At 53.3% G+C, this 11,136-nt stretch overlaps 3 protein-coding genes across 5 annotated transcripts in view; 1 reads left to right on the top strand and 2 right to left on the bottom strand.

The window, feature by feature from the left end:
- Nucleotides 1-152: 152 nt before the first annotated feature.
- RPL32 (ribosomal protein L32) lies at nucleotides 153-1,839 on the bottom strand. Its single transcript, XM_082767791.1, has 4 exons — nucleotides 1,714-1,839; nucleotides 1,130-1,230; nucleotides 723-904; nucleotides 153-328 (listed from the first exon to the last, which is right to left on the bottom strand). The coding sequence occupies exons 2-4, from the start codon at nucleotides 1,223-1,225 to the stop codon at nucleotides 199-201; spliced, it is 408 nt and encodes a 135-aa protein (XP_082623917.1). The 5' UTR covers nucleotides 1,226-1,230; nucleotides 1,714-1,839; the 3' UTR covers nucleotides 153-198.
- A 365-nt stretch (nucleotides 1,840-2,204) lies between these two features.
- Nucleotides 2,205-5,527, bottom strand: MBD4 (methyl-CpG binding domain 4, DNA glycosylase). 2 transcript variants are annotated; one of them, XM_082768069.1, is made up of 6 exons: nucleotides 5,078-5,527; nucleotides 4,520-4,594; nucleotides 3,804-3,938; nucleotides 3,436-3,585; nucleotides 3,020-3,123; nucleotides 2,205-2,422 (listed from the first exon to the last, which is right to left on the bottom strand). In XM_082768069.1, the coding sequence occupies exons 1-6, from the start codon at nucleotides 5,496-5,498 to the stop codon at nucleotides 2,345-2,347; spliced, it is 963 nt and encodes a 320-aa protein (XP_082624195.1). In that variant the 5' UTR covers nucleotides 5,499-5,527; the 3' UTR covers nucleotides 2,205-2,344. The 2 variants fall into 2 exon arrangements, with proteins under 2 accessions (XP_082624195.1, XP_082624196.1); XM_082768070.1 differs by having other exon boundaries at nucleotides 4,520-4,591.
- A 169-nt stretch (nucleotides 5,528-5,696) lies between these two features.
- Nucleotides 5,697-11,136, top strand: part of IFT122 (intraflagellar transport 122) — a 32,460-nt gene continuing 27,020 nt past the window's right edge. The window contains exons 1-7 of one of the 2 annotated variants that reach the window (XM_082768067.1): nucleotides 5,697-5,794; nucleotides 5,951-6,017; nucleotides 6,889-6,973; nucleotides 7,814-7,892; nucleotides 8,691-8,767; nucleotides 9,183-9,249; nucleotides 10,261-10,407. In XM_082768067.1, the coding sequence (XP_082624193.1) occupies nucleotides 5,754-5,794; nucleotides 5,951-6,017; nucleotides 6,889-6,973; nucleotides 7,814-7,892; nucleotides 8,691-8,767; nucleotides 9,183-9,249; nucleotides 10,261-10,407 (563 nt within the window). In that variant the 5' untranslated portion in view covers nucleotides 5,697-5,753. Of the gene's footprint in view, nucleotides 5,795-5,950; nucleotides 6,047-6,888; nucleotides 6,974-7,813; nucleotides 7,893-8,690; nucleotides 8,768-9,182; nucleotides 9,250-10,260; nucleotides 10,408-11,136 lie in introns of those variants that run through there. The other variant, XM_082768068.1, reaches the window with a different exon arrangement.

Below are 11,136 nucleotides of genomic sequence, written 5' to 3'. Positions count from 1 at the left end.
AAAGCAAGAGCTGCGCAGCGTGCACTGCTGCCACCCCACTGCCAGGCGGGCACCAACTGCGGGTGCGAGCGGGGCCACAGCTCTGCTGGCCAAGCCCCCAGGAGCTGGCAAACCAAAGCCTCCCCTTGCAGCATTGAAAACATTCAGCAGAGTTTGTGTTCACACTTTATTAAATACATCCCAGCTGTGGGAGGCCATTTACTCGTTCTCCTCGCTGCGCAGTCTGGCGTTTGGATTAGTGATCTTGATGGCAAGCTGGGCAGCTCTCTCCACAATCACCTTGCGGTTCTTCGAAGACACGTTGTGAGCTATCTCTGCGCAGTACGACCTGCGGGAAGCGGAGCAGCCTGTTAGCCTTGCAAGTGGAGTCACTGAGATCTTAACGGCGTTACTTGGTACTTTGCTTTGGAGCAGTGCTATGAGGAGATGGCTGCAGAACATTTAGGTTTGTGTCCTAGCAGATGCAAAGCCACAGCTGATGCTGTTTTACCAAGCCAATGCTGTCAGCACCACTTTAACGTGGTGCTTTCACATTACGTGAACATGCCAGCCCCAAGCAGCTTTCTGTACGCCTCCCACCAGTGCATGGCAGCCCTTAGGAAGCTGAGGCAGCCGCAGTGTTCTGGGAGCTGCAGCCTCCCAGGTGTCCCCTGTACTGCCTCCTGACTGTGCTCCCCTCTGCCTCCCCCCAGCACCATTACGGGGTGGCACCGCAGACTTACTTGTTGCTCATCATGAGCACTTCCAGCTCCTTGACGTTGTGGACCAGGAACTTTCTGAATCCCGTGGGCAGCATGTGCTTCGTCTTCTTGTTGCTCCCATAACCGATGTTGGGCATCAGAATCTGACCCTTGAACCTCCTGCGAACTCGGTTATCGATACCTCTTGGTTTCCGCCAGTTGCGCTGAAGGAACAGGGAAAAAAATGATGCTCAGTTACAAAGCTAAATCAGTCTGGAAGCACCCACATGGGAATAACAACTTTAGCCAAAACTGGCCTCCAAAGCTACCGACCCTACAGCACGACCCACAGCACCAACACCCGGCCCCAACCATCCCCCAGCCCTGAGGGCAGCCCCAGCCGATTTCCCCGAAGCCATTCAACAGACAGACCCGCAGCGAGCTTTTACCTTGATCTTGACATAGCGGTCAGACTGGTGCCGGATGAACTTCTTGGTCCTCTTCTTGACGATTTTGGGCTTCACGAGAGGCCTGAGGGCCGGCATGGTGCCTGGGGCAGGGGCAGAGGGAAGCAGCTGAGCAGGGCCTCAGCACGGAGGCGCCGCCCGCGTGGCCGTGTCCGGGCCGCGTGGGGCCGTGTCCGGGCCGAGTTTGGCTGTGGCAGGGCCGTCTTCCCCCGCCGGCCACCGCGAGGCCCGCGGGGGAATGGGCGCGGCGCTGCGGTCGCTCTGCCTCCCGTTTCCGAGGCCGGCGGAGCACGGGCAGCTCCCCAGCTGCGGTCCGGGGAGGGCCCCGCGCCCCCGCCCCCTCCCGGCCTCCCCCCGCCGCCAGCACCGCCGGGCACCCCCCAACCCCCCCCCGTCCCCCGCCGCCTCACGGCCGAGCCCCGTCCCCGCCGCCCGGTGCCGCCGGGGAGGTGCCGGCCCCGCTCCCGGCCCCGCTCGGGGCGCCCCGGGCCCGTTGGCGGCGGGCGGGGGGCCCGTGGGATCCGGGCCGCGGGGGATGGGCGCGGATGGCCCCGGCCGGGCCTCACCGTGCGCGCGCTGCCGCCGTCCGCGGCCGGGCCCGGCAAGAGAGGGAGGCGGCGCCGCCGCGGGGCCTTATGGGGCGGGGGGGGAAGGTCCTGGCAGGGCGGCGCCGCCACGCGCGCGCACAGCTGGGGCACCGCCCCCTCGCGGGGCCGCGCAAAGCTCAGCGCCGCCGCCGGGCGGGGCCAACGGGGGGGTCGCTCCGGGGGAGACGCCCGGGGAGAGGGGCTCGGTGCCGCCCCGCGCCCCCCGCCGCCTGCCCGCAGTTGTGAAGCTGCCAGTGCCCTGCCCCGGGAGCGCCCCCTAGCGGCGCATGCGCGCGGCCGCAGCTGGAGCCCGCCCCCCCCCCCGCCGCCGCGTGCCGGCTCCGCCGCGTGCGGCACGCCGGAAGTGACGTAGCGCGACTCCGCTTCCGGCTCAGGGAACCGCCGCGGGTTGGCGGCCGCAGGGCCCCGGGGGCGGCAACAACAACAACAGCGACACGGGGCGCGTCAAAGCGGCGGGCATCGGTTGATTTATTTATTTATTGATTTATTTATTATTATTTATTATTAAAACGTTCACTGCCGGGCGCCTCACCGCCACGGGGTGCTCGGTCAGCGCTCCACAAACACAGCCCGGCCGCGGGGGCCCCGCTCAGCCCACGCCAAGCTGCTGGCGGTTCTCCCAGAGCCAGGCGTGGTACACGTTCAGCTTCTGGTCCTGCGGCTGCACCTGCGGCACACGCACGGCCTGAGACAGATCCCGAACCGGCCCCCGGCCCCGCACCCGCCCACCCCGTGGCTCTGCCTGCTGCACGAGGTGGCCCCGGGACGGCAGCAGGCCTCCCTGTAACCGGTCCTGCTGCCCCACACACGGCCTGGCCGGCCGGGACAGCCTGCAGGAACTGCAGAAAGGCAGTGACAGAGAGCAGAACGCTCCTTCCCCTCCACCCCCCTGTGACAACAGGATCCCCACAGCAAAGCCCAGTGAAGACGCCCCAGAGGGGTGGCAGCATCCTGCTGGCATTAAGTGTAAGAACCCGACCCTGCACTGCAGCAGGGAGCTGCACCTCACCCCCACCCTGCGGAAATAAAACAGTAAAAACAGAGAATTACAGAAAAAAAATCAAGGTGACATCAGCCTTGACTTAAGGGCTCAGACTTGAAAAAAGTACACCTAGTTAGTTCAACCAATTCTCTTCAGAAGAAAAATTGCTCTGATTTTTCAGTCCAAGTGAGTACATGGGTACAAGTCCCACAGACAGGACAGACCCCCACCACCTGCAGCACGCCTCAGCCCAAGCCCCAGCAGAACAGCAGCACCACGCACCTCTTTCCATTCGTTGACGCAGAAGATCCTGTAGGAGTCGTTTCCATATTTTCCAATTCCGTGCAGCTCAATGGGGTACTTCCACTGCTTGGTCAGGTACTCATCTAGAACACAGCCACACAGCTCACCACGTGCAAACAGATCCTAGAGAGCAGGTCTAAACAAAATGGGCTATTACCCCACCTCCATTCTGCAATATTTTAAATAAAAACCATGGCTAGGTTAGCAGCACAAGTCACTCAGTTAGGACAATACGATTACAGCTCTGCACATAAAACCAAAACACCCCAAGGCTGCCTGAGATAAAGCACCACCCACACTCACCAAGGAGAAACATCACAAGGCAGTTTGAGAATAACGCTGCTTTTCTTGCTAGTCTGATTTTCACCATTCCACAGACTTGTCTAGGAATATACCTGAAAATTTGATTATGGTTTTCGCTCTGAGTGCGTAGAGGCCGAGAGGTTTCAACAGCTCCGCCATCTCCTTCCAGTCCGCGGTTCTGGCTACTTCGGGAGAAGGGTACTTCTCAAGGAACTCCCAGAGCACAGGAATCGCCATTTTACCTAGCCACAGAAATTGTCTCCTTTGATTATCTAGGTTCATTTCTTGAAGTGAGCTTCTGCCGAGGCAGCGGACACATATTAAAGATTGCTTTTAACCTCATCACAAGCTAATATATATTTATTCTTTCATTAATGCCGCAAAAAATTGGCAGCTGTCCCGATCCTATGATAACACCACCCAACACTTCTACAACACGAAACCATTTTACTCCATTTACCTGACGTCTTATTGAGAAATATGGTTGCAATGAGCAGCTTCCACGGATCGTGGAAAAGCGTTTCTTGGACCAAGTTAAAAGGAGAACGCGGAGGAGTCCATTTTCTGAACGCCTTCCTTCGAGGCGGGCTTGGAGCTGCGCACAAAGGCAACAGAAGAAAATGTGTTGGGCAGTAAAGGATGCAATTACCTACTGAAAGGAAAATAATTAAAAAAATGCGCTAGTGAAGCAGGTTCAGCACAGCGGGGCAGCGCGTGTGGGTGCAGCAGGGGTGACTCTCACGCTCCCTTTTGCAGAACGGTGCGGGAACACGCGCACTGCAGCGCTGGCACAGCACCGGGGCTGCCTACACGGCCCCGCGTGCCGTGCTGTGTACGCTCCCTTGGAAGAGGCCCTCCCTCTATCCCGGCTGTCCCTCCACGGTTCTCCTCACACTCGTGTAAGCACATGGCCGCAGGGCTCCTCCGTGACAGGCAGAGCACCCCAGTGGGATGAGAACTGCCCCTGAGCCCACTCACGCTGACACCCCGCAGCCATCGGGTCCCAGCGGGACGGCTGCGATTACAGCCCAGCAGGGCAGGAGGCAGAGCCAGAGCCCTGCTGCTGCTGCACGTGGCCAGCCTGAAACTGGGAACATTTCCTGACACACCACTGCGTCCTGAGCCAGCCTGTTCCTCCCCCCAGAGCAGGGTCTGTTTCCCTGAGGAGCACCGTACCTTCCTTACTGTATTTACTTGAGAAATACGGACTTGTTTTCCTCCTCTCCACCTGTGTTCGTGGGGTAGGCTCTTCTGGAAAGAAATAATGCCTTAGCATTACCATGGGAAAAGAAAAGCACCTCTTTCGCTATCATGCCTCACAAAGCATTTCCTTTCAGTTGTGATGGGAACATGAGGGTTTCAGGCAGCTGTACACAGGATCAGCGTGCTGCAGGTGTGAGAAAAGCCTTGCGGCGATAAACACCGCCCTGCCGCGGCCTGGGAAGCCAGGCTCAAACCAGAGCTAAGAATTAAGCACTGCCTGCACCCTGCGGCACCGACCCGGCTGTGAGCTGCCGCTTCCACGGAGCAAACCGGGCAGCGGGGCAGGGGCACCAAGGAGTGGGCGCAGGGGGTAAGGGGAGCACCGGCAGCGGGTCCGGCTGCGCTCAGTGCGCGGGGAGGGGCAGGGACAGAGGCGGGCCGGGTGCAGGTGCTGAGGGGCTCGGTGCCACACCGGGCAGCTCCGTACAGCCCCGGAGACCCCCGGCGGGCCGGGTAGGGCCGCGCCCGTACCTGGCGGCGCTGCGGGGCGGCTCCCCGCGTGGGGCTCCGCAGAGGGCGCCCCGCCGTGGCCGCGCTCCGTGCCCGGCCGTCCCCGGGCCCTCAGGCTCCGCGTCCCCGCGGCCCGTGCGGGGCTCCCCGCTCCATCGCGGCTGCGGGCCCGGCTCCTCTTCCGCCCGCCTCCGCCCGGCCCCGCTGCGCCCCCCCGGGGCTCGCCGCCGGCCTCATCGCCGCGCGCCCCGCGGCCGCTCCCCGCCGCTCCCGGGACAGCCGCGGGCGCGCCTCGGCGCGTGCCCGGCCCGGGGGCGGCGCGCAGCGAGACCCCGACACCGGCCCCGCCGCCCGCCCCGCGCCGCCCAACTCCCGCGCGCGCGCCGCTCGCGGCCGTCCCGCGCGCCGCGCGCTGTGACGTCACGCCGCCGCCCGTCGCCATGCAGGCCCCGCCCTCGCGCGGCGGCGGAGAGCGCCCTCGGCAGCACGGTCACGTGACCCCGCGGCCACGCCCCCCTCCCGCCGCGGCCCCGCCCTCGCCGCGCCTGCGCGCTGCGGCCCGGCCGCCGGGCGCCCCCTGCCGGCGGCTGCCCCCTGCCGCCGGGCCTCGCTGCGCCTGCGCGTTGCCAGGGCACCGGGCGGCGGCACGGCCCGGCCCGACCCGATCCATCCCGGCCCGGCCCGTTCCGTCCCGGCCATGCGGGCCGCGCTGACCTGGCGCGACCAGGCGGAGCACTGGTGAGCGGCCCCGCGGACACGGCCACGGCCCGGGCAGCACCGAGCCGAGCCGAGCCGAGCCGCCGGCACCGTGCCGGGCCGTGCCGGGCCGTGCCGTGGCTCCGGGCCCGTTGTCGCCGCGCGGCGCTGACCCCGCTGTGTTTGTCTCTCCCGCAGCATTTATGACCTGGCCTTCAAGCCCGACGGCACTCAGCTGATAATCGCTGCTGGGAACAGGCTCCTGGTAGGGCAGCGCCTGCGATTCCCCGCACGGTACCCGAGGAACCCCGCCCCCCGCGTCCCCTGATCCCTGGTGCTGCAGCCTGGGGTCTGCGCGTGAATTGATGGGGCTCGCTGCAAAGCGCTCTGAGGCTCCTTACCGTGTCTTGCCCAGCTGCAGGCCCGGTTTCGCAGAGTAACGGACTCGTGTTGCTGGCGTCTTGTGCTCGCGCCTCACGAAGCAGCTGCCGACCCGCTGACCTCCACCCGGGCGGCGCGGCGTGCAGGCTCTGCTCCCACACGAAAATCTCTGAAACGCAAATTCATGTCCGTGCCTTGAGAGCGGCCTCAAGTAGGGCTCCCATCACGCTCCCTGGGTCAGCGTGCCTGCTGCTCGCCCCTCAGCGAGAGCTGCTCACGGTCCCCTCCAAAGCTTTCGGATGGGATGGGTGTGAGAACGGCCGGGATGGCGGGATGGATTGCACGGCTGCCCAGAGGTGGCTGGAGCTGAAGGAAGGCAGGCCTCTTAGTCCCCAGCACTCACAGAGCGTTACAGTCAGTGATGGTCCTCCCAGTAGCTTACTGTGTTTAAATATCTAATGTGAGGAAGGAAAGGGATGAAGTAAGGTGAACAGGACAAACGACTTGTTTGGAAATTTCATTTGTGCGTGTGTTTTTCTAATGTTTAGTGTTCTTTCTTTCAAAATGTTGGAAGAGAAACATTACATTAAGAAAAACTGCTTTTCCACTTTAAAATGCCTTGTTTTGTGTGGATTGTATTGCATGCAAAAAAAAAAAACAAAACCAAAAACAGATACAATTTTGTTGATCTTAGGTAATTTAGTGCCATAGTCCTCATTTGGAAGGTAACTGTTTTTTTCCTGTTGTTTATACAGGTATATGATACTTCTGATGGAACCTTAATTCAACCTTTGAAAGGTCATAAGGACACAGTATACTGTGTGGCTTATGCTAAAGATGGTAAATACCCCTTTTTTTAGGATAGAATTAGTTCGTTTTGTAAAGTGCATATTATCTCCCATTTCTTACCGCAAATTGGTAACGAATTCAGGGTTGTTCCAGTAACAGCGCTTTGAACATGTGTGCATGTGGTGTTTCCTTTTGTTTCTTTGTTTTTAATCGGGAGTTCGAAATGCCTCACAAATGCTACGTGCAGAAGGAACGAATCTTTTTTTACATGTAAGGCTACCTGTTAATCCAGGAGCTGTAGTCCCCACCTCCCCTCCCATGACACGTCCTGAGGTAATGTCAGGAGAAGGCTTACCCTAGAGATCCCTCTTTCTAGTACTCCACTTGCCTTGAATTTTTGTTCCAGCAGTTCCTCTCCCAAAGCTTCCCAACCTTCTGATCCTTCGTATGTTAGCGTGCTCAGTACAGGTCACCTTACGCTTCTAGTTTGTTCATTGCTTCTGGTGCTCATTCCGTGAGGAAGTACTGCGTGTGGATTCGAAGGACTTACTCTCAAATACTAATATTTAAGTTAGAGCCAGTGCCTTTGAAAATATGTCACATTTCTCTTGACACTGGTAACAAATCTTCAACACGTGACTGGCAGCATTGGAAAGGCCATCTTCTTGCTTGCATGACTGGGCTTTAATGAGGCAGTCTCCGAAGGAGTATCAAAATAAAGCCACTGGAATTTCAAGTAGAGAAGTGCAGCCGCATCAAGACACTTACAGTGTTAGGCCCGTTATTATTTGAGCCTTGTCCAGTTCAAGAACATCTTGCTCTCTATTTGGTTAAATACTTGGAGTGCAAAGGATTCTCATGTATGCGATTTAAATTATATTTAATTCCTAGGCAAACGTTTTGCGTCTGGCTCAGCTGATAAAAGTGTGATAATTTGGACTTCAAAGTTGGAAGGAATTCTGAAATACACGTAAGTGATGCCTTTTAATTCTGTGCACCTCAAATACAGCCTCTGATTATGCACCCTGCTGTCAAAGAGTAAGTGATGAGAGAGTTGGAAGAAGGTTAACTAAGGTCAGAGAAAATGCCAGTGGCTAATGGGAGAGAGAAGAGGAAAAGAATAGTCAAAGTACCTGAATGAGGTAGGAAAGCAATTAAAGGCATTACAGAGGGCGGGAAGGCTTAGATTAATCTCTCAATTTAGAGAGCTGGCAAAGAACTAGGGACACTTTGTAGGTTGAGATGAAATGAAACGGAATATAACTGATCTGTGTAATAAACCAACTTAATATAGAACTAGGGCAAAGACCAAACTGAAGGTAAGGTTTGGTACTTTTTTTCTCAGTGTACTCCCATATTTCTCTTGCTATATTTAATATGTCATCTCTTTTAAGCTACATCTTCAAATTCTGTTTCTGAATGTGTGTGTACAATTATTACTAGTTATTATACACGAGCTACTGCACTAGTTCGGAGCATACCCAAGCATGCTTAGGGTTTGGATATAACCTTTAATCACATCTCACAAACCACCACCTACATACGTTTTTAGCTGATCTCGATGAAACGCAGTGAATCGTGCCATGCAGAGACGATTTTTTCAGGTTTTATTATGGATTTTGTTTACAGTAATTGCAGATTAATTTGATGTAATACAAGCTGATCAAGTTATTTCTGCCATCTGGTGAGCCTTGCTGCTATCTCGCTGAAAGTCAGAAAAAGGCACTTAAGAGTGACTTACTGAAATGCGATTGTAACTTCATTCTAGGCATAATGACTCTATACAGTGCGTTTCATACAATCCTCTTACTCATCAGTTGGCATCCTGCTCTTCCAGTGATTTTGGTATGTCTTCTCCTCACTTTTCCATTAAGTCACTGAATTCCATAAAAGCTGTATAGCTAAGCTAACCACAGATATGTATGGCTCTTTCTGTCCAGGAGAGATACGTTAGCTAAAGTTAAGTAACATTAGATTCTTAATTATATCATTTAAAATCAGTTGGAGAGGACTATGTAGTGACGTGTCCTAGAATAAAATGTACTTTTACTGTGATTTTTCCAGAGAAACTCTTCCTCTGTTAGGTATTTCCCCCCTTTACTGATTATATAATGTGTATTTAAATGTCCTTCTAATAGTGATTGAGACTTTGATGACTTTGAAGTCCAAACTGAATTTTCTGACAATATTATTTTCTAATCTGAAGACTGGTAAAAGCTTACTTACAATTTACTTTGGCTTCTTGTTTGTTTTTATCAAGGTTTGTGGTCTCCTGAACAGAAGTCAGTCTCTAAACATAAAGCTAGCAGTAAGATTACTTGCTGTAGGTAAGTTTTAATAATTACCTGTATCATTTACATTAGTTTCAGTACAAATGGTTCAAATAATCTGCAGGTTTAAAGGAAAAAAGTTCAAGCAAAGTAGTTCAATGTTTGTCAAGACAGAGCACCCAGTATGAGAGGGGCTCTCCCAGCTTGCTGAGTAGTAGCATTGCGTATTTTATGCTGCTCTGCCATTTTCATTATTAAAATATTTTAATGGTATGTAGAATGCTCCAGTAGAAATAAGACTAATACTCATCAAAGATGATTTGTTCTTTCTTGTGTTGTCTTCTCAGAGAGCTGCTTTTTTTGTTTGTTTGTTTTACTTTAAATAGTAAATGGTCTGGGAGGTTTATTTGGTACTGTTAAAACAAACCCTGTCAGAAAGTACCAGGGAGGTGCTCTGGTTTTGAGCTGATGTCTTAATTTCTCTCTCCATCTGTTTAGCCAACTTGTGCAGTAACAGCACAAGGAAGTTGGAGGAAAGATAATTACACACTTTTTTGCAGAGCTGTTCGTCTTCCATGTTGTTGGTATTTGCAGAAGGTGATACTACTTTCGTGGGGAACCTGAAGCAAGGCTGTACTAATTTGTGTAAAGTCATCCAGCTTACTACAGTAGAGACAAGCACAGAAGCAGGTCTCCTCTAACCCAGCACCATGCAGTTTCCGTGTTCTAAATGTAGCTTTTAAAAGTCTGGTCTACTGTCAACGATCTCATTCTCAAAAATGTATGTGTTAATTAGCACCATAGAAGTATGGCAAGCAGATGATATCTTTATTTTTTTCTGCTTTATTTGTGTGTGTAATAAAATGTTCTTGCTGTGAACTGCGTGCTGGTGCCATAAATGGGGATTTAGGTGCATAAACAAATTACAAGGATTACTGGCTATATCCCAGAACTCCCTTTTAGAAATATATTTCAATCTATTGTCCCTATTTGAGTATGCTGTACCATTTTACCTTCCTGATGCTTGTTTTTAGTAGTTTGCTCTTCTGTATGTGTATGTTTTATCAGCTGGACAAATGATGGCCAGTACCTTGCTTTGGGGATGTTCAATGGCATTGTCAGCATACGGAATAAAAATGGTGAAGAGAAAGTTAAAATAGAGCGTACAGGGGGCGTTTCATCTCCAATATGGTCAATTTGTTGGAATCCATCCAGGTAAATAATTTAATTCTTCCTGTTTTTTCATGCTGACCGGCTAATTCTTGATAGCAGATAGACTGATGGCAGAAAGGCTTGACTTTCAACCTGCTGGAACACATTAATGGCAAATATGTTACTTCTTTTATTTTTTAGTGATTATGTATTGGGGTTTGTCTTTGCCAGTGTTTAATTACATGGATAAACTGGGAACAAATTCTGCTTAGGTATCATAAACATTTCTTTTGTCTTTGTTGTTTGGATTGGGGGAGGGAGGGGAGAACCTGTTTGCACTTCAATTCAGAGGCAATGCTGTGACATATATGTGAATAAACAATTGCTATTGCAGTAGGTGGGAGAGATTTTGGAGCAGAGCAGATCAACAAGAGGAGTCAGATAACAGCCATGTAGAGGAGATACCAGAATTGAAATCCAGGCCTGGCAATAGACAGTGTAGTGAGACACAGGTAGAAGACCAGCAGGAAGAAGAGACCCCTGTGGATTTCAGCTTGTGAGTGAAATTACAAAGGCACATACATACATACAGATATATCCATCTGTATTACCCAGTAGAGTGATTTACAAAAAACAGCAAAGGCAAAGAGTATTTATGCAGGTTGCCAAACCAGGTATTCAAAAGTTAGGAAATCCGGGATTACGAGTTGCTGGTATAGTACTAATTTATTCTGCCAGCATGTGTTCATTGTGAGATACTTCTTAAGCGTGTGATAGCAGGTTGTTTTTTCT

This window comes from Aythya marila (assembly GCF_965140915.1).
Source record: "Aythya marila genome assembly, chromosome: 10".
NCBI classification, from domain to species: Eukaryota; Metazoa; Chordata; class Aves; order Anseriformes; family Anatidae; genus Aythya; species Aythya marila.
The sequence above is the reverse complement of the archived record's forward strand: the minus strand, read 5'-3'. Positions and strand labels throughout refer to the sequence as shown.